This window comes from Cebus imitator, unplaced genomic scaffold (genome assembly GCF_001604975.1).
Source record: "Cebus imitator isolate Cc_AM_T3 unplaced genomic scaffold, Cebus_imitator-1.0 Scaffold345, whole genome shotgun sequence".
Lineage (NCBI taxonomy): Eukaryota > Metazoa > Chordata > Mammalia > Primates > Cebidae > Cebus > Cebus imitator.
The window spans coordinates 2,115,167-2,137,489 of NW_016107660.1; the positions used below are offsets into that span (position 1 = coordinate 2,115,167).

General features: G+C 41.0%; 1 protein-coding gene across 8 annotated transcripts in view; it reads right to left on the reverse strand.

Annotated features, from left to right (window-relative positions):
* Positions 1 to 2,434: 2,434 nt before the first annotated feature.
* The window catches only part of STON2 (stonin 2), a 174,537-nt gene continuing 154,648 nt past the window's right edge, over positions 2,435 to 22,323 (reverse strand). For 4 of the 8 annotated variants that reach the window (XM_017505940.2, XM_017505942.2, XM_017505939.2 and 1 more), the window contains 2 exons: positions 18,368 to 20,206; positions 12,231 to 12,667 (listed from right to left, as the gene is read on the reverse strand). In XM_017505940.2, coding sequence (XP_017361429.1) covers positions 12,360 to 12,667; positions 18,368 to 20,206 — 2,147 coding nt within the window. In that variant the 3' untranslated portion in view covers positions 12,231 to 12,359. Of the gene's footprint in view, positions 3,708 to 6,747; positions 6,753 to 8,676; positions 10,335 to 12,230; positions 12,668 to 18,367; positions 20,207 to 22,323 lie in introns of those variants that run through there. The other 4 variants (XM_037730452.1, XM_017505944.2, XR_001818360.2 and 1 more) reach the window with 3 other exon arrangements.

The window sequence follows — 22,323 nt, forward strand, 5'->3', positions numbered from 1 at the left end:
TATACACAAGAACCACAAGAAGTGAGCCACTTGCAGCACACAGTGCCATCTCCTATCAATGGCACTGCCCTCCTTCTGAGTATAAGAGCCCAGATCAAGAAGACAAGGTCACTCAGTTCTGATCTAGCCAGGACACAACTGCATTGGCAAAATACTCCCAGCCTCTCTCAGGAGAATTGCCTTGATGGGTCTGCACAGTGAAGATGGTGAGTAGAACACCTTGTTTGACCCACCCAGATAAATCTCCATGGTCAAGATGATCATCTGTGTCTGTAGGTAGCTCTTCATAAATGTTTTCCAAACTAGGCAGAGGTCACACAGATGTCTGGATATGAAAGCAGAGTCATGAGCTTGATGGGGTCTGTGATGTAGCTCCTATTCCAGGACGACAACCTTCACACCTCCTATGTCATACATCTGTGTCCAGATAAAGACTTAGTGTTGGGGAGGATAAACAGTGTAATGTTGTCTTTCTTCTGCAAGAAATCCAATTGTTTTATAGAACACAGTTTTCCAAACTCCGCATTGATGTGTTTCTTCCAACTCTCACCGGAGACCCCAAGTCTGAGGCGGGCTGCAGCTTAATATTCCTCTGGATGTGAACCAACTGCTTCGGCTCAGTGGTGAGGAGGTCGGCATGCCTGGCTTGGGGCTATGGGAATGTCGTTCCCTGGGGAGGCTTAGGAGAAGGAGGAGAGGGTCTCTGGGTCTCCTGGCCGATCATCCTGGAGCAGAGGAGGAGCAAACTTGCCACCCAAGGATCCACGAGGCTTGCGCTGGGTGTGATGGTCAGCAGTTGGGGCAAACCATGATATTCAGTTTAAAATTCTTTCTTGTTTTTGTGCTGTAGATATTCACCAGTGATTGCTAATCTTCAGTAAACATCTGTTATACCCCCTACTCTTGAATTATTAGTGCCCTGCAGAATGGAGAGGAAGCTACCTTTATTAAATAATATGCCTAAAATACTGAGTACCAGTGGCTGCACCGGAGTATCTGCATTACCTAAATGTTAGCTAATATTAATCTATTTGGGGAATATAGAAATCTGCCCTAGATCGAGGAAGAGAGAGGCAATAGTTGGAGGAGATCAAGGAGGGGCTGAGAGGAGTTTGGAAACAGAAGGGACAAATAACAGTGAGCACATTTAAACTCTCATCTTCACTTCTTCTGGCCTTCAACTTCCTTACCCAAATCCTGAGGAACGCTGGGGTGTGTGCTTGGCTTCAAACAGTTACTCAGATAGTTATTTCTCTTGGGATATTAAAGGAAAGGGGGACCCTAGAAGATAAAAGCCTTGTAACAATGTGGGGTCTAGGCAATTAGCTCTCACAACTGGTTCAAGGGGACTCTGGACAGGTAGGGATGGAAGAATAGTGCGAAGGAGTATAATATTCCCAGAATATCCAACTTAATATTATGCTTTTATTTAGTAAGTCTTCTGTGCACCTGATACTATGTAATTTGGTACTGACTAGGCTACACTATTCTCTGTGTTCTGCTAATGACAGAGATCTCTTGACAGCAGGAGGCCACTGACCTGGGCTGAGTTCTCCCTTGTGCATGATTATATTTTGCAATAAAATGTTTCTGGTTGCTTTGAACAAAATAAAACACAAAGCTTTGTTTATTTTTTGCCTTGTTTACTTCAGAAAACCTACAAATTATTTTCCTTGCTTTTAATCTTTCCTAAAATCCAAAATGCTCAGCATGGTATTGACAGACTAATTTTTCTAGAATAATGCTTTATGGCCAAGATTCGAAAATTGCTTCATTGCATTTAGTAGACTGTGTTCCAACTCAGGCTAGATACAAGCCCTGCCATAGCTTAGCTTAACCATCAGTTTTATCTCTGGATATTCATGAGTCCTTCACCTGGGTCTATCTGATCTCCTCCTAGCCCAACATACCACTTTAACTCTTGTCTTTTCCCTAAACTATATTCTCTTCTCATCACTGAGCCAAAATTTACCCCACCTCCAGGTCTCAGCTGACAGCCATCTTTCCTGTGAAAATTTCCCAAGTGTTTTAATCTACACTGATTTTTTCTCATCCAAGTTACGTTGACATTAGTAATTTTGATTCATCAATGTTGAACAATTATTTGTTTAGCACTGATGATAAGTCAGGAACATAATGCAAATTTATTATTTGATTACGTGCTCATTTATATTTCTCGCTTATTATATATTTTGTACATATCTCCAAGAAAACCTCAAGGATTTTAACCATTTTTATTTGTTTTCTCACAGAATTAGGCACAAAATTGGAATGGACTAAATTATACCTATGATAAACTTAACTAGGATAATTAAGCAGGTCATTTGTTAATTTGTCAGCTTATGATCACTAGCCATATAAGTTGGGTGACTGGCCTTATATTAATAAACATTACTCTTCATTATGTCTGACCTCATTAAATTTTGCATAGTGACACTTTGTTCAAACATTTTTATTAATAATTTTCACAGCTCAAAAAAGGATCTAATCAGTAGAACAACTAAAAACAAAACCTCACCTCTACAGAGATAGCCAGTGTGTAGACTTTATTACATAGGCACATATTTAAAAAAACATAAACTGGTTTTACATAAAATTAACCACAATAGTGCAAGAGGTTACATTAAATGAAGATGGATGATGAATTACGGAAAATGCAAGGCCTGGATCAGCTGAATCATTCACTAGATCTTGGGTTCATCCATTCTGATGCATTAAAATTTATTACAGACATTACAAGAATGTAGGGTGAGGAATGCTGCTTCTCTGTCACCGCCTGGCTAAAACACTGATTTTGATTAATCTATTGAATATGGTAGCTTTCTCCAGGTTCTCTTGGCAAGTAGACATAAAGGTTAAATGAATGCTGGCTTAAGGTTAGAGGAGTTCATATCCTTCTCTTTCCTCACCCCTATGCTTACTCTTACACCCAAGAGTTTGCTGTTGGGACCTGACTGTACATCTGCTTTCCCAGAACTGCTCCAGTAAAATACTACTGGGGTTGCCGATCCAAAGCACATGGAGGTGCAACAGTGCTTAAGGCTTCTGTCACAGTGTGGGGCTAGACAGCATCCCCAGCTAGAACTGAGGATTTGATCTGAGGGAGAACCCAGGAGCAAAGAGGAAAAGGATGCTGGAATTCCTTACTCTGTCCAATTGGAATCAATCCAACACATCTGACTACCACAAGCACAACCAGAAAAGAAAGTAAAATTACACGCTCAAACATACCACAAGGGAGATGCTATTTTGTAACTTGTATGTAGTTTTAAATTTTTTAAAATTACAATTTGCTGTTACTAAGAGACAGTAAGGATGCAGAGGGGACTATTCCTTTCTCTCATCTGGTTTTGCCATAACTTACAAATAGTCCCAGGATGTTTACTGAGTGTCCTCCTTCAATTTTCACAATATTTTATACAAAATGACATAAGACATATATATACACATCACTGATCATCCTAGCATCCTCAGTACTTGGAGGGCTAGACCTACTTCTGTGTCAAATAGTACCCAAATCCTAATATCCATTTTGGAGACCTGTCTGTAGCTCTTCACACTTACACCATTGTTCTCTGATGGATGATGCCAGTGGAACTTCCAAAGAAGCATTCCACCTGATCTTTACCACCCTCTTTGATCCTCTTTTTAAATCTGTGTTTGGAAGGCAATTGCAAAATAGAGGATTTGGAAGGTTGGCTGTGTTTCTGTTGTCTAGGGAAATGACAAAAAAGAAAAAAGAGATATGAAAAGGAAAAAGATGGACCAGCTGATTTTTCCAATCTTCATAGTTTAAAATTCTTGGTTCTTACAAACATATGAAGTCACTGAAAGGTGGCACCAATGGATATTTTGTAAAATAACCCGTAACGTTAGAATTAGAAAGGACTTGAAAAAACAATTAATCTAACTTCCTCACTTTTTGTTTCAGGAAACTGAAGCCCAATTGGGAAAACAGCAAGTTACTTAACATAGTGATTGTCTCCATGGCTATGTCCTTTAAAGACTCATAGAAACCCCAATTTTCCCTTAAATCCATCCATTATGGCACGCCTATAAGCAAGTTTATATAAACAAACCTCAATGTTCTCATGTCTAGCCTTTCCTCCATTTAGGGAAGCTGACTGCTAACACAGCACCTGACCAGAGTAGACATTGATAAATATTTGTTGAGTTGAATTAATTCTGCCATCTATCCCTTTTTACCATGCAATCTTTATTTTTCCTAGAGCTTCCTACTTTTAACTTTTAGAGATGGATTCTAGTTAAAGTATTTTGAAACGTGGTATCCAATGCTGATTTGTCATCTCTCTATAATTTACTTTTTCATATTGAAATTCTTTTTTTTTTAGTCTGTTTTCTTATAGCTTTTGTTACCTCCAATTACCATTTGCCTCTCTCCAGGCACTACCAGACTCATTACTGTGGATAGTTTCTGCCTTTACAGGCTTAGTAGCATTGCCAAGTTGAGAGAGGCATTTTTTTTCAACTCAAAACAAAGAAAAAGACATTCTCCAGCAGATTTGGTAAGGCACACTAGAAGAAATTTAAAAATCTCACGTTCTTGTTTTAGTTAATACATGGGAGACTATTATAACGCATACATTTGTTTTCTACATTTGTGGTTGCCTGATACATCTCCTTCACGTTTAATTCCTTAAATACATAAATATGAGTCATGATATCTAAAGCCAGTCTCAAAAAAAGGTAAGAAATGGTGATTCATGGAATTAGCATTTAAACATTGGTAATGTTTAAAAATAAATCATCTTTAGAAACTTGGCGAGAATCCCCTAATTTTATGTGAAGAGTTGACATGGTTTGAATGGGACTTGGTAGTGAAGTGTTCGAGACAATGCATTTACCAAATATTTTTTTCTTTTTTTTATTAGAGAGTGGGTTTCACCATGTTGGGCAAGCTGGTCTCAAACTCCTGACCTTAGGTGATCCATCTAACTTGGCCTCCCAAAGTGCTGGGACTACAGGCGTGAGCCAAGGTGCCCAGCCCCAAATGATATTTTTCTGTGGATTTAATTTTTTGTTAGCTTTTTGAAATTCCTTTTAAATTGCATTCTTGACATGACTTAAGCCTAGCTTGTCCAACCCGTGGCCCGTGATGGCTTTGAATGTGGTCTAACACAAATTTGTAAACTTCTTAAAACATAATGCCATTTTGTCCAGGTGTGGTGGCTCACCTGAGGTCAGGCATTCAAGACCAGCTGGCCAACACAGTGAAATTCCATCTCTACTAAAAATACAAAAATCAGCCAGGTGTGGTTGTGCACGCCTGTAGTCCCAGCTACTCAGGAGGCTGAGGCAGGAGAGTCACTTGAACCTGGGAGGTGGAAGTTGCAGTGAGCCGAGATTGCACCACTGCATTCCAGCCTGGGTGACAGAGTGAAACTCTGTCTCAAAAAAAAAAAAAAGAAAAAAATATATATATGCGCTATTTTTGGGCCATTTTTTAAAAGCTCATCAGCTGTTGTTAGTATATTTTATGTATGGCCAAGAAAATTCTTCTTCTTCCTATGTGGCCCAGGGAAGCCAAAAGATTGGACATTACAGACCCAAGGCCTAGATATGCTGGAATTAACATGTAATCCTCATTTTTAGATGAGTTAAAGTTACCATTCCAACTGGGAGAATTTCTATAAGTAGGCTGGATTGCAATGATTCCTACTTAAATGAATTTAATATTCCCCAGGCTTTTAAGAAAAAAATTCAGCTCATTCTGTTTTCCCACTACTAAACTTATTATGAAATATATATCACCTCTGAAATAATGATTTTATCTTAAAAATTTCGACCTTACTATCTCAGATGTCCCTCTCACTGTGGTGACAAAATAAATGCCCAGTAACGGTCAGCGGTTAATGCTGGGAAGAGCAAAGACCCAGTGCATCAAGACTGGTTGTGTACTCTATCAAATGCTTTCTTTTCCTACTGACCATTGAAATGGGCAAGACTCAGGCTCATAGATCTGTCTGACTTGCAGGAACAAAGCAATCAATAATCTGGACTATGGACAGCATCTTTGCTCCTATGCTTTTGGGCACAAAAATGTTTTTCAATGTGAATGAGGTACACTGTAGTTCAAAGTCAGCAGCATATTAAGTGCCTAAGTGCTGACAGGTTTTATGAGTTGACTGTGGAAGCAAGAATAAAAGGAAAGCAAAATTATTTAAGTCCTTCAGGGAATAAAAGCATGCTTGCTGGCTTTAATGTGAGTATTTGATGGTAAGTAAGGGTTAAGTAGCCTTAGAGTCTCAGGGTCAGTATTCTTTCAGCAAACATTTATTGAATACATAATCATTTTCCTTTCTTTCATGAGTATATGTTTGCCCTACCGGCAAGCATTTAAGGTGGCTGAACTCTGCTATATTCCAAGCTTTGTGCTAAGTGTTGGAAACATAAAAAAATTATATATATTCCTTGCTTTCATGGATCCCATTTCTCAGAAATGTAAGTTTCTAGGGAAATAAACTCTTATTACCAGTCACTGAATTTGAACAGAAATTAGTCTCATTTCAAATAAAAAATATTTTAAATAAAATAGTGTTCTCAAGAATTATGAACCCTGCCAATAGGCAGGAAAGCACAGTTAAAGGAAGAACTAAATAGAAAAAACAAAACGGTCCAGATAATATTTAACATGAATGAAATGCAAACTTTTCATAAGGAATAACTAGTACTATGTCTGCAAGAGCAGGCAAGGGGATCTAATGGTCTCCCCACAAAGTGCCTCACACTGTCTTGTCTGACGTGTCGTCAGACATTTCTTATCTTTTTGCTGCAAAGTCAAAAAGCAGGCCCTAGACTGAAAAGAAAGCACAGGTCTTGATACCATGTGATATCTAATTTATGTTCAAATAGTAATTCTGTATATTGGTAAAATGAATTCGTTTTTAATATTTTCACATTATTGATAACAAAGATTATTTGTGACCACAAAAAAAATAAAAATTAAAATTAAAGTCCAGGTCCAGGGTGGTAAACGTAAAATCTGTGCATCCACAGGTAATTTGCAAAACTGTTTTCTATGTAGGTTATTACATAGGTAATTTGCCCAATTGTGTTTTCTACAGAAATTATTTAAACCTAGTAAAACACTCATTATGTCTAAAAATATATAGTATTATATTCCCCAAACCCCTATATGCTACCCACAATCAGTTTCCTAAAAACAGTAGAGGGAAAACAAATTTGATGAAATTAAGATGTTAGGTTTTTAAAAATTAATAATAATTTGCAGGTCCAGTGCAGTGGCTCACATCTGTAATCCCAAAACTTTGGGAAGCTGAGGCAGGTGGATCACCTGAGGTCAGGCATTCGAGACCAGCCTGGCCAACGTAATAAAACCCCATTTCTACTAAAAATAAAAAAATTAGAGGCGCATGGTGGTGGGCGTCTGTAATCCCAGCTACTTGGGAGGCTGAGGCAGGAGAACTGCCTGAACCCAGGAGGCAGAGGTTGTAGTGAGCCAACCTCATGCCATTGCACTTCAGCCTGGGCAACAAGAGCAAAACTCCATCTCAAAATAATAATAATATAATATAATAATAATGTGCTTGCAGAATATAGATAGCATAGAAGGGATTTTTCCCAATGCTTGCTTAAAAAAAAAAAAGTCCAGGTGCACGTATGCAGGCAATGAGAATTAACCATGGGGGGAAAAATAAGCTCCAACAAGCAAACCACATGTGATGCTAGCAGATGAGGCAGAGATCTTAACACAGTGCTAAGCCGGAGTGACTAAGGAAGGTTCTGGGATGAACTTCATTCCCCTTGCCAACTCTCCAATCCATTTAGATGTTCTATGAGGAATCAATCTCAAAAGCATTTAGTACAACAGGGGAAGAGATATGCATTGAAATCCCTTGACAAAAACTTCAAAGGAACTCCACTGTATTTTAAAGAGCATGAAAAACCACTTAGGAAGAAAAAGACAACTGAAGTTAGAGAGTCCTATTACTATTGAGACTAAACCTAAATTTAGAAGGAATCTTGGTAGACATATAGACCAAATCCAATGTAAGATTCCCTTTCACACAGCCTGTGGGATAGGTGGTTATTTTAACGATTGAGCATTCACAGGAACTGGAAATTTTACTAACTTGAGTCTATTGTTCTTTACAACAACTCTTATTGGAAAATTCTTCCTTATATTGAAGCAAACACTTGTCATCTGTAAAGTTCCACTTTGTTCTTATTTTTGCCCTTTGATGCTACACAGAATAATCTAATTCCTCTTCCTTTTTATAGCTCAACAGAAATTTTGAGGCAGGTATTATATCATTCCCTTCCTGTCTGCACTCCCTTTCCAGCTATACCTTCTGTTCCTTCAGAGAGGCTATTCCCTTGTTCTTGTATAATCAGACACTTAACAAGCCTGGTCACCTGCCTGTGGACACAATCAACTTATTAACGTCTCTCTTAAACTATGATACCCATAAATGAACCCAACACTCCATTTAGATGTAGACTAGATGGAGGGTTAATAAAAGCATGCAAAGCTTTTGTTAACACCAGTTGAACACATTAGCTTTGTGAATAGCTGTGATATATTTCTGATCTATTTCATGATATATTCAAAACTGAACCTCCATTTCTGTAAGGAAATGTTTCTCTATAAGCTACTGTGACACCAGATCTCCCTAACACCCTTCCCATCGACACCACACACATAAACACACATCCACAAAACACACACTAGAGGGTTGCATTTAAAAAAAAAAAACCAGTATAGGGTTTCTCATTAATGCCTATTTAATCATCCTTTTAGTTTCAGTCTTATGTTTAGATATTTCAAAATACTGTAACTGTTTCTATATCCCAGTGTCAATACATACTTAGAATCCAATGATTGTTCATTGAATCCATTAATCTTGAATCCATCGGCCAAAACCTGGAGATGTTGTTCATTTCTGCATTATCTACAAATCTGATAAAGTGTGCCTTCTGTCTCCTGACTCTAGTCTTCATGGGAGAGACACCAAGATAGAAATAAGAAACAGGTGATTAGGAACAGATGAAGAAAAAGAAGATTGAGTGTCCCAGAAACAGTTGAAGAAAAAGAAGATGAAGTGAGTGTCCTGACTCCTGGAATCAGGATTTAATGTTCCCAACATTAGAAAAATATGGCTTTTCCCGTCTCTACCCTAGAGATGCTTTTTCAATCCATTATAATACTGCGATTATTATCAAAATCTAAATTTTTTGGGAAAGCTCATTCAGGCTTAATTTTAAAACAGCTTTAAAAATTATCTCTGCAGCTTAAATTTCCTATAAAGTTTGGGTTAAAGGGACATGCAACCGTCTATTGGTCATGAGGTATAACAAGAACTCCCAAATGCCCCTTACAAATGCCTGAGGTATTACATATATTTGTTTCAGGAATCAGAAGTGGACTATTTTTCAGTGTGAATTTGGGAATTCACTGAGACTGAATCTACCTCTTGAACTGAACATCATCTTACATTTAATGTCTCTTTTCTCCAGAGAGAAGAAAACTAAGCTTAATTTTGCCTTCCCATCACCAGCCATTTTACAGAATGTGGGTCCATTCACAGAATTAAAAAGTCTCCTATTGTGCCTTTTCCCATTGTCTATTGTGACTCAGCTTAGCAAATCCTGTGACTGAAACCTTAGAGAGTTGGAAAAAGTGTTCTAATATAAACAATCCAGAGCCAGGAGGAAATGTCCTGGAAACTTCTGTTGCACAGTGTTAACATTTAAAGAATGAAGACACCTCCAAAAGGTCTAGTAAGACCCAAAGAGGAAATTTGTTTTGCACCTTTTCTGAACCTTTTCTAGACAGAGTGAAAGTGATGACTCTTAACTAACTTCTCAAGACTGCCTTTTCCAGAAACTTAAGTGAGTGACAGATGAACATCAGAAGGGAATCGTGCCATCACTGATGTGGAAGGTTCTTTTCCTGACAGTAACAGTCACAACGAACCACATACTAGTGCTGCGAGATTAGCAGAGACAAGGTAAGGAGGCTTAATAATAGAGTAAGCTCCAACAGTCAGGTGAACCACATGTTTCAGGCATGACCAGAATCAAAGAGCCTCTCTAAAAGCCACCATTCTCAGGGTTTCCTGGTAAAATACAAGTAACTGCAAACAGGAAGATCTGGTACACCATTCCCAACATGGAGGGGCCACAGCAGGTATTAACTTAAACTTCAGCTACTCAGGAAGACACCTTATCATGACTCTGGGATCAGGATTCCTTGCCGCAAGGCTTTGTCACTGCACTCCACACTCCTTGGGATTTTCCATTTCATCTCCTTCAAAGTCTGGCTTCAAACTCTTTTTTTGCTCAATTTCCACCTGCCAAGAATAGAAGTTGGAGATAAATATCAAAAAGAAGAGAAAAACATGCAAATAAAGAAATAAACCAAAACTCCAAAGGTACTTTGAGATTTCTTGTAATTTTGCTAGTTTTGGGCTTTAGCCACATTGGAGCTACTGGCCCTGAGTGTATCATGTCTCTCTCTCTGCACATGTACTTTGATTGGTCTGAAATTCCCTTTTCCTCATGGTCCACCTGGACAGTTCTTATTCTTTGCCTTGTACATTTGGTCAAAGGTCACGCCTTCTGTGAAGCTATTTTTGACTTATTAAGTAGTCTTAGGTACTTCTCCCTGTGAGTATTTCCACTGTATCTTGCACACTTGTCTGGCTCCACTATGCCATGGGCTCCATAAGACAGGGGCAGGATCTTGTTCAATATTGTATGCAATAATGTAGGAATACAGTAGGCAATTGACAGAGATTTATCAAATGAATTAACTCCTTTGTAATTGACTGTTTGTACCTCTCCAATACTTTTTTTTTTTTTTGAGACAGGGTCTCACTCTGTCACCCAGACTGGAGTGCAGTGGCGCAATCTTGGCTCACAGCTCACTGAAACCTCCATATCCCGGGTTCAAGTGATTCTCCTGCCTCGGCCTCCAGAGTAGCTGGGATTACAGGCATGCACCACCATGCCTGGCTATTTTTGTATTTTCAGTAGAGACAGGATTTCATCATGTTGACCAGGCTGGTCTTGAATTCCTGACTTCGAATGATCCACCTGCCTCAGCCTCCCAAAGGTCTGCGATTACAAGCATGAGCCACGGCACCCGGCTACCTTCAATACTATCCCTCTAGAAAACCTCCAAACTGATAAATACTGGAGTGTTTACAATTCTACCATATCTTCTCCAAAGTACTGTAGCTGTAATTATCAAGAAATTAATAGATTCATCTTTGAAAGTAACACATCTCAACCAAAATCTTTGATAGTTCAGGCAAGGAATTCTTTGAGTTCAGGGTTAAGGTTGCTCCTCTCAGCACCACTTTGGATATTTATGATGCTTGACGTATAGGGTAACGATTCAACACACAACAGTTAGGTTTGAGGGAAGTGCTATTTTTTTCCTAGCCACAAGATGGAGTGTTTGTTCTTTTTGGTAGTTAAATGTTTTGGCCCACACAACTAAGGAAACACTTAGAGAAACAATAAATCACCATATAATTCCAAAGATATTATTATAAATAGAAAACCACTTTGCAATATCCTTTTTTAATAAACTCCCTTTTCAGTCGTTGGCACTCTTCTGGAAAGTATCACTTTCTATTTATGTCAGAAAACTCCAACTTTCATAGCCCAGACCCCGTAGCTATTACAAACGTTTGCTCATTTGCTTGGCGTTTGACTTTTGCCCTGTTACAGGCCGGTACCCAGGTCACGTGTGTCCTAACTGTTCAGGTCCACTTCGTCAACTCTAAATGAAACATATGCTATGATATAGCACTTTCTCCCCTCCACTTCCAAGCTCACTACTCTGTGACATAAATTACAAATGAATAATAATAACTCCTTTACCCCATTACTCTTTTTCTTTTTTTGAGACAGAGTCTTGCTCTGTCGCTCAGGCTGGAGTACAGTGGTGCAATCACGGCTCACTGCAGCCTTAACCTCCCAGACTCAAGTGATCCTCCTGCTTCAGCCTCCTGAGTAGGTGGGACTATATGTACATGCCACCATGCCCAGCTAATTTTTGTACTTACAGAGATAGGGTTTCGCCATGTTGGTCGTTGGTCAGGCTGGTCTTGAACTCCTGAACTCAAGTAATCGGCCCACCTCTGCCTCCCAAACTGCTAGGATTACAGGTGTGAGCCACCGTGCCTGGCCCCCATTCTTCTTTTTGTTGTCATTGCTCATGACAGAAAGACATTATATTCTCCTTTTTGATGAGCCTCTTTTTTTCCAAACTTTCTCTCATCCACTAGCCAGATTACGGATTTACATCAGAGCAGATGCAGCCACAGCTATGTAATATGGTGAACTTCCTCTAAGGCAGTAAGAGGTTACCAGGCAAACATACTAAGCATTGCTAAAAGGAATAAGAAGGGGAGGGTAGTGGGGTGAACAAATGGACTTGGAAGCATTGGCGAGACGCCTCCTAAGGCTACCTGGTAGCTGTAGTGTGCAGAATAATTGACCCACTTCCTGACGTCAGTCTTGTCTTCCACGGAGATGGATCTCACTGTGGCTTTGGAGGCAGAAGTTGTGGGCATGCTGAACTCGACATTCACGTGACTGGCAAATCTGGAAGGCACTTCCCGGTCAGAGCCAAGTTCAAGGTGGCAAAAGAAACAGTGTGGGTGACCAGAAGCTATGAAAGAAAGACAGTCGAGAGATCAGATTATCTGGGGAGAAAGTGGAAGCAGCAGCCAAAGGAGCCAGCTCAATAATAAAGGAGGCCTGTGGGCTCAGCACCTACAGTCTTTCAGAGGGTCCAGTGTGGAGCAGGAGGGTCTGCCTCAGCCCGTTGATAGAACTCCATCGGATTCTAGCAACCTGGTCTCCTAGCAATAAAACCCAAGGCCTGAGAAACAGGGGCCATTCTGCCTGCTCAGGTGAGAGTGATATATGAACACAGCCCAAAAACTAAGAAATAAGGGCTGAGGATGGGAAGAATGGAACAGAAGGCCTCAGCACTTACCACCTAATAAAATATCAGTGACAGCTTCCTGAAGTAAAATCCTTGCTTTCCTTTGAAGAATGAACTGACTTTCTTAATAGTATTTGATACTTTCAAACTGCTTTTGGCATACTTTTCTGGGTGAATGATATATGTAAATGACAAAGACTTCATAAATAGCACACAGATATTAGGGAGGCATATAGAACACTGGGCAAAACACGGACCAGCAGAACATGTGGGCTGGACTTCCAGCTCCTCTACTGAGCAGCAGAGCTCCTGCCCTCAAGTCCTTTATACCCTCCAGTCCTCAATTCCTCCTCTGTGAAGTGTGGTGATTAGGGTAGGAGGGAGAAAGAAGGAGAAGTGCAACAGGGTGAGCTGGACAGTGCCAGGCACAGTCCCTTGCTGCTCCTTAATTCTATACATCTGTGGGCAATTCCATGATACTCATGATGGCAAACTTAGGGTTTGATTTTCACTTGAGAATTGTTACTGAGATTTTTGAGGAAAAAGAATGAAATCTTAGCTCTGTGACTGTAATCACTGAAATATCATTGTCATTCATCTGCCATACAGCAAACATTTAAGCACCCTATGCCTCCTTCTTTGTTAAATCTTTTACACAGATTCTCTCTTCGAGTCTTCATTATGATCCTTTGAGGTCAGAATGTGGTCTTCATTTTACAGTCGAGGAAGCTAAGGATTAGGGAGGTAAAATGAGCTACCCACGGTCACAGCTAGAAAGTGGCAGAGCTAAAAACTGAACCTAACGGTCTGATCCCAGAGTGTTCTTAACCACTGTATTTTAGTCATAACCTCATGGTCCCTAAAACACAAGATCAAGTTTGCAGAGTGACAGGGGTAGAGTGGGATTGAGCTGTAAGAACCCCCATATAGCAACTAGCTATAGATAAACAACACAAAATGAGCTTGCCTTCCTTATGTAACTGAAACAGCCCCTTAGCTATCCTAGTTTCCACAAACAAACAATTCCAATGTTCTTTACTGCTCCGGCCGGGACTTCTCAGTCTCAGAGAGTGAGGACACACACACCCGCTCTCCAAGGAAAACATTAGATAGTGAAGTATTTGTTTTGCTGTTTCACAAATGTAACATATTTCAGTGGTTATTTCTAAAGAGTAATGCTTTGGAAAACTGAAAAATCTGCACTGATTTTAGGAAAAGAATTTAAATAAGATACACATAATAGGAAAAATTAAAGTATTTGAAAATAAATCCATTCAATGTTTTTAAATTGTGTGCCACAGATGTAATTATAAGCTATCATTTATGGGGCATTTATTACAGGCCAGATATTGTGCTAAGCCCTTAAAAGCATTATCTCATTTCATTCTCAATGAACTAGCTATTAATAACTCTATTTTATAGATGAGAAAAATTAGGTTTCTCTGAGAGGGTTAAGTAAATTGCCTGAGGTTACACAGCCATTAAGTGGTAGAGCCGGAAATAAGATTCAGAGATGACTCTGCCTTCAAACTATGTCCTAAATTCTCCTCAGTATATTGCTGTGAAATAAGATCAAAACAAAGTATACAGAAGCATCTTTTAATTTAATAGCAACTCGGACAACTCTTTTAATGTAATTACCCTAATTTTGCACATTTTGGAATATGGAGAAATTTTTCCTTTCTGCATGGCTGATTTCCTCCTTTTATTCCACCAAAGTGTATTCACAGCAAATTCTGAAAACAGCATTTTTTCCTAGAATCTTAGCATCAACTCTCAGATGGGTAGGGGTGGTGGACAGTTAAGGAAGTTCAAGTCTGAAAGCTATTATAGTTGAATTCATAGTAATGTGCTAAATAAGTCCACACATTCTGTCATTTTCCTTGATGAGGTTGAGAAAATTCAGTAAAAAAATTCAGATTTTAAAAATTTCTTATATAATGATGATCATATTGGCACTGTTTTCCCTTCACCTGGTCTAATGAGGAGGGGGATTCCTGCAAAGAAAGCCATTTATGTAGGACAGAATGTTTTATTTCCTGGCGGATAATCTGTGGAAGCAGCGGGACTTGTTTCGGTGCCTTCTAAGATTAAGAAAAACTCCTGGGATGAGGGTGGGAGGGGTCCCTGGGGAGCTCAGAGACGGGAGCTGTTACTGTATGTGGCTGGGCTGGACCCCGCCAGTGGGGTCACATTAGAATTCAAAGGTAGCTGCTTGAGCTTTTGGTGGCTGGGACTGAGACAGCTTGCTGTGGCTATAGGCTTGGGATGCCAGCAACACAGGGGTGCGAGCTGCTGGCCTCTGCTGCCTGGGGTTTGACTGCCCTGCCCACTGGGGCCTGGGAATGCAGGGCCACTGCAGGCAGGAACCTGTGAGGAGAGGTAGGCTTCCAGTCAGCCGGGCCTTTGGCCTCAGCTGAGCCCTAGCTTCTTTAAAGGTTAAGGATTATGAAAAATAACCCGTACAAAGCACCTTCCCAGGGCTGTCTGAACACCTAGACAGAAGAGCTTAGGAAAGGGTTATTACAAAAAGATAACCATCAATGCTCTGGTTTCCTGGATGGAGCACTGCAAGGGAGGGCAGGAGCTGGGCATGGTGAATACCAGCAATGCGTGAGAACTTACGTTCTGCCTGCAATTCAGATCCTATACATCTCAAGTTTCCAGAAAAGGGTGCTATCTATTTCCCGAACTGGTATGAAAACACATAGTTGGCCAGAGAAGTATAAGAAGCCTCTTTATGGGGGTTCACTATTGAAAATATTGTTAAATAACAATGACAGCAAAAGCAATAATGGGGTGAGGCTGTGAGGATTTAAGTAAGAAACATCCCCAATATCCTTATGTTGTGCTATATTTCAAAAATCTTCCACAATGAGGTTCCAGCAATCTGGAAACAGATACGTAATACAGTATATAAGCTGCATTCACTTGTCCTTGAGCCAACAGAACACTCTCCACTGAGAATCATTAAGGAAATTGTTTGCTGAAGGCCTGTTTTTGCTTTTTCCCTTGTCCTGTGTCCATTCCCCCTCTTTTCTGGTAGCAGTCCTTTTCTTTCTCTCCTTTTGGGAAATAATCTTCCCGGTGCTACATGTTATCTTGGTCACGTTAGTCAAAATGCTTTCCTTTCCCCTACACTCTTGAGCCAAGTTGCCAAAGAACAAAAAATAGGGCCAGGTGTGGTGCCTCAGGCCTGTAGCACTTTGGGAGTACAAGGCAGGCAGATACCTGAGGTCAGGAGTTTGAGACCAGCCTGGCCAACATGGTGACACCCTGTCTCTATTAAAAATACAAAAATTTGGCTGGGTATGGTGGCGTGTGCCTGTAATCCCAGCTACTTGGGAGGCTGAGGCAGGAGAATTGCTCGACCCAGGAGGTAGAAGTTGCAGTGGGCCGAGATCACGCCATTGCACTTCAGCCTGGGTGACAGAGCGAGACTCCATCTCAAAAACAAAAACAAAACAACAATAACAAAACCCAAGAACAGAAAATAATCTGTGATGATTTGTCCCTAAGGCTACAGTGAGGAGACATCCATTAGTTTCTATGACCAGAGCTATTCTCACGTTATCTTTCTAAAGTCTTCTTGATCAATCTTTCCCTCAGGTCTCTGAACTATCCCATCCAATAATTTGTTTTGTTCCTTAAGGGGGTTATTAAGTCTTTGTTGCCTATAGTAAAACAAACAACCAAAAACCCTCATCCGGTACTTTTAAATGTTTGGGAGAAATCACTTTTAAACTAATAGATACATTTGTATGCACTGGAAAAACTGCAAATATCTGTTCTTCTGGTGGGATTCATTTCAATATTTGTGTCTACTTGGCTTTATCTACCAGGAGGCATTGGTGGCATTGAGAAAAGGACCCTGGATGTGACTGCATGACTCTAGATATGTCACGTCACCTTCCCAATCTTAATTTTCTCATCTATAAATAACTTGACTAAGTTATCCCCATGGTCCCTTCCAGCTTGAAAATCTGTTAATTCTATGGTTGTCTCTTTCCAAGGGCTTTCACATCAAAGGAGAGTTCAGGGTTTCTCCCCTCCTCTGTCAAGTCAGAGGGGACCCGTGGATAAGGTAGAAGTTTCAGTGCTACCATCAGCAGAATACAGTGCTGATTGCAGGGGAAATGAATAAGCAGGCACAGAGAGGAACACTTGGTTGAAGAAATGTTGTCAGTTTAGAAGCAGGGAGTAGCAAATCCAGCCTCAAACACAGAGGTCCAATTGTCTCTTCAGTTTGCACAGCTACACCCAGTGTCTGATACAGAACACCCTGGTGTGTGTCCACTCCCTGGAATGCCTGGGGAGCTGGCCGGATCATATTGCCATTTGCCATCACACTGCATTACATTTAGGATATAATAATACAGCCACCCCACACTCAGAGCAGGAGAGGGAGACTCTGAACGCATCTGCTAGGATTTAGAGTGAGAATGGACAAAAGGATAGACACATAAGATAAAGCCATTTCAATCAAGAGTTTTTCTAAACCTTACTCTTTTTGCTCAGGTAGCATATCCACTTTTGTTCACTGATGGGCAAAATGTATTCTAAAGAAAGGGATTTAAAGGCTTACAAGCGCATGGGCTTGCTGCCTACCATTGGAGTCACCCAGACTTACTCCAAGAAATATGCTTATTAGTGCGGGTTTGAGTGCTCCTTCATTTTGTCATTTCACTAAATCTCACTGGACCCACGGGGGAAATAACCGCCGTCTGGACTCACTCAAGCACAAAAGCATCCCTGATAGCTGTGAGCAGCCCAGCAAGGGCTGATAAGCATTTTTTGTTGTCTAAAGAAAACATTCTTTTCTTTACATGTTGGCTGCCATTCTGGCCCTTTTAGAAATTCATATCCTAGCTGGATCTTCAGTCTGCCTGCAGGCCACTTTTCTTTCCCATCCCCGAAGTCCCAGAGCCAAACTCTGAGCTTGAGATATTATGATGGACAGGCTTTGCACAGAGGAGCTGGAGTTATAAAATTAACTTCTCAGTGTCTTGTCCATGACTGGCGCTTTTACCTACATCGAGGGCAGTGTGAGAAAGATGTCTCTTCAGAAGCCATCTAGAAATGAATCACTTCCAGCACCACTGCTAATACGTTAATGAGTCCCAAAAGAATATAAATTCAGAAGCTGCCCTGCAAAGCTACTTAGCAGCTCAGCTGAGAAGAATAATCCCTAGTTTTACAGAAGATGTGTGATAATGAGAGGGTGAAAAGAGTGAACTGGGCTGCTAGGCACATTACTTACCTTGCTTAATTATTTTTACTTTTCTGGTCCCACTCCCCCTCCATCACCACTCCCATCACACAACAAAAACAAGCACTTCATACAGGATGTGGAACTTAGATCTCAGCTTTTTCACAACGTGTGCTGGTACTTGTTTTTACAGAAGAGGAACCCCCACCCACCTGAGTTTTTGTCGGGCAGTCGGTTTATCCTCCACACAATGGAGTTGAAGGCATGCTCGTACTTGGCAGTTCCCAGAGTTACTCTCATGACAGGCTCAGAGCCAGAAACACTAGTGGAGCCAAAACTCGCCCCCCGGTTCACTTTGGCTTTCAAAGACTTTTCCCCCAGGACACTTTCCCTGCGGAAGTTTTTCACCCACTCGCTGGGCACAGGGTAACGGATCATCACATTCTCACAGGGAACCTGAGTGAGGGGGTCACGATTGGAGGAGAAGCCAGTTGACATCCTCAGCCAGCTCTGCACCTCCACCTCCGCCCCATTCACACTTGCGGCCGTCCTGAGTGTGAAAGGCAAGGTCTTCTCGGCAAACACTGTCCTGAACCGCATTAGCTCAAACCGACATGCATCCAAAGGGTTGAACAGAATGACCCGTGAGTTGTGGAATACGCCCTCGTCCACGCACCCATGGAAGTGGCACTCATGGAGCTTGATCCACTTTGTGGTGGTGGTGGGCATGATGTCCTGCCTCAACACGATTTCATTCCCTTTGATGAGGATGTCATTGAGGCCCAGGCGGCACTCTGCGAGCCCAGACAGAAAACTCAGGATGTGGATCCGCGTCAAGACGTGGTGCTGGAGAATCTGGTTGTCTCCTTTGCTCACAATGCCAGAGAATTCATCTCTGACGTCCACTGTGATCTCCTCTTCAAGGTAGTTCAGGCCAACCGTGCTCAAGTCCATTGACAACACTGGGAGATCCATGAGACGGTCCTGAACTGCACGGATGAAGCTCAGGAAGTCATCGTAATTGGTGGTGCCCAGCTTAATCACCTGTTCCCTCTCTGCTGTGTGGGCCACAGCAGGTTTGGGCTGGTATTTCTTCTTCTCCTTATAGGTGACACGGTCTATCCGCAAGCTGTGGATTCTGCCATTCTCATCATAGTTTTGAAGCCGGGGTTCTGAAATCTCATGACACATCTCCAGCTTGAACTCACGGAATGGTTTCTCTAGGCCCTGCTCATAATATAGCTGCAGGTAACCACTGTCTGTCAGTTTGACGTAGATTGGTCCCCAGTGCCGGGAGGACATGATGTTTTTCTTCTCGGGGATCCTCAGCATCATTGGCCATCCATCCCTTGGCTGGGACCGTGCTGATCCAGGCGGGTGAGCATCTAGTTCAATCCAGGCTACTGGGTCATCATCAGGTAAAGCTGCACTGCCAAAGTGATCAGGATCATCAATTTGGAGTTGTTTGAGTTTTTCAACAGCGTCAGAGTGTGACTGGGTTTTGCTTGAATCATCAAAACTGATGGCATCCTGATAGATGACAATGAGGGAATCTCTTTGGCTTTTGCCCTTGGTACTGGAAATGGAACTGTTTTGGGAGCGCCTTTCCTGCTCCTCAAAGAAAGCACTGAAGGGGTTGATAGGGGAGGGCTGTACATCCTGCAGAGTCTCATTCAGGAAAGGGTTGGTTGGCCTCCACGGTGGAGCCTCGGTTACAGAAGGCGGTTGGTTTAAAGAGGGAATATCGAGCTTCTGAACTTTGGAGAAGTTCATCAAAGTGCTCTTGGGACGGTCCCTCTTTTTAAATGATCCTGTTGAATTATAAGATGTATTTGGGATCACAGATGCAACTGGTGGTGTATTTGGCTTCAGAGGAGAGGTGATTGGAGGTAAAGGGCAGCTGACTTCATTGTCATCAAAGGTGACCCAGCTGGGGAAACGAGCAGAGGTCACTGGAGGGGCAGGGTGCCCATTCATGGCTGGACTGCTGGCCTGCCAGCTGATGGCCTCCATCTCTACTTCTTCATCTTCCTGGATTGAGGAGGAATTGTCTAAAAGGAAAAGGAGAACATATGAGCCACACAGTTCAGGGGCTCTAGAGGTAAGGAAAACTGAAGTATGGGAATGAGGATTACTAGAATTTTATCTGGAATCCAGTACATTCCAAAGCAGCTCATTACCTGTTTCAACTGCATAGTCTGGGCACAGATCTCACATTTTTATATTGAGCCCACCAGAGGAACCATCGCATTAAGTGCAATAAGAACACAATGGCTATGTCAATACAGAAGTATTGGCTGGTAGTGCCAAGGTCTCTTGCAATTTAACTATATACTCTCCCTTATTTTATAAAGCTTTTGGAATAGATGTTTTCTGTACTTAGCTCTAAGGTATGTACTCTTAATTTTTAAACATTGAAAACCATCTCCTATATAAAGTGATACAAGCTCATCTCATTGAAAAAAAAAATGTTATCTTCTGTAAGTGATAATATGATTACAAATAATATTCTTGGAGAGATTTTAGCCTAAACATAATGAATAAATGTTAAAGACAAACAACTAACATTTTTTTCATATATATGTATTTTTTATTTTTTTAAATAGAAACGGGTTTTCTCCATGTTGGTCAGGCTGGTCTCGAACTCCTGACCTCAGGTGATCCACTTGCCTCAGCCTCCCAAAGTGCTGGGATTACAGGCATGAGCCACCACACTCGGCCTAACCTTCTTAATATTCAGTAAGTTCATACATGTGAATAAGAAAAACACAAAAACCCCAATAGAAGTCTGAGCAAAGAACATAAATAGACAACTCATTGAAAGAGAAACTAAAAAATGTCTAGTAAGTATGCAAAAAAAATCCAATCTCACTAGTAGTAAGAAAAATGAAAATTAAACAGAAAAAAATCAGTGAAGATTTGGAAAGATTTTAGTGCTCAGTGAGAGCAAGGGTGCCATAACAGAACACTAAGTGGACCCTTAACGAAACCGGAAGTTGCAACAGATGCTCTGAAAAGAGAGTGGGCAATTTATATTAAGGATCTTAATACATGTTCATAAACAATGACTTAGTAATTCTACCCTAATAAAATTATTAACCAAGTTTGAAGAACAGAGATGTCCATTTAGCATTATTTATAATAGGGGGAAAATGTTTTAAATTTTTAAACATTCAACAATTGGGTGACTGTTAAGAAATTGAAGCCTGCAATGAACTAAAACCCACCCACTAAAATGTCTACAAGTATGCAGTATCATGAGGAAATGCTCATGATATAATCTCTTCTTTTTTTTTCTAAAATATTTTTCCATCTTGAAATTTTTTATGATAAAAAGGTTACTACAAATAAAACTCCACTTCAGCAGGGCCTTCAAAGAAGGAGATAGAGGACTTGGGTTTGAAGAGGGAAAGATCTAACCTTTTCAGTAACCTAAGGACCATGGATATCTGCTGGGGCTGTAAGAAGGGAGGGGAAATGAAGCTTTTAGCAAGGAGGAATGAATTCTGATGAAGGAACAGCACAGACAACAAACGTGTGCATATAGTAGGTACTCAGTAAAGGTCTTTTTGATTAAATAAGTGAGGAAAGACACTCTGCTTCAGAGTAGCTCTTCCATTCACTATGTCTCTGCAGGAATGTGTATGGGGATCTCTGCTACCATCTCACCCACTGTTTCTATGGCCAGTTGTTTGGAATCAAAGGGAAATGGATTCTCAAATGACTGAGTTTTTGACCACCTCACTACACCTTCATGCATGTCATATCCAACCACACCAATCAGCAAGGCCACACATAATTGCACGTGTAATTATACAAGGATGGGATGCTGGCTTGTCATCCGTCTTTTCAAGTAATTTATTCAAACAGATAGCAATTCTCTCAACTGAAAACAACAGTTCAAAAATGTAGATTAGGCTGGGCACGGTGGCTCATGCCTGTAATCCCAGCACTTTGGGAGTCTAAGGTGGGTGGATCACTTTAGGTCAGGAGTTCGAGACCAGCCTGGTCAAGACGGAGAAACCCTGTCTCTACTAAAAATACAAAAAATGAGCCAGACATGGTGGCACAAGCCTGTAATCCCAACTACTTGGGAGGCTGAGGCAGGAGAATCACTTGAACTGGGGAGGTGGAGGTTGCAGTGAGCCAAGATGGTGCCACTGTATTC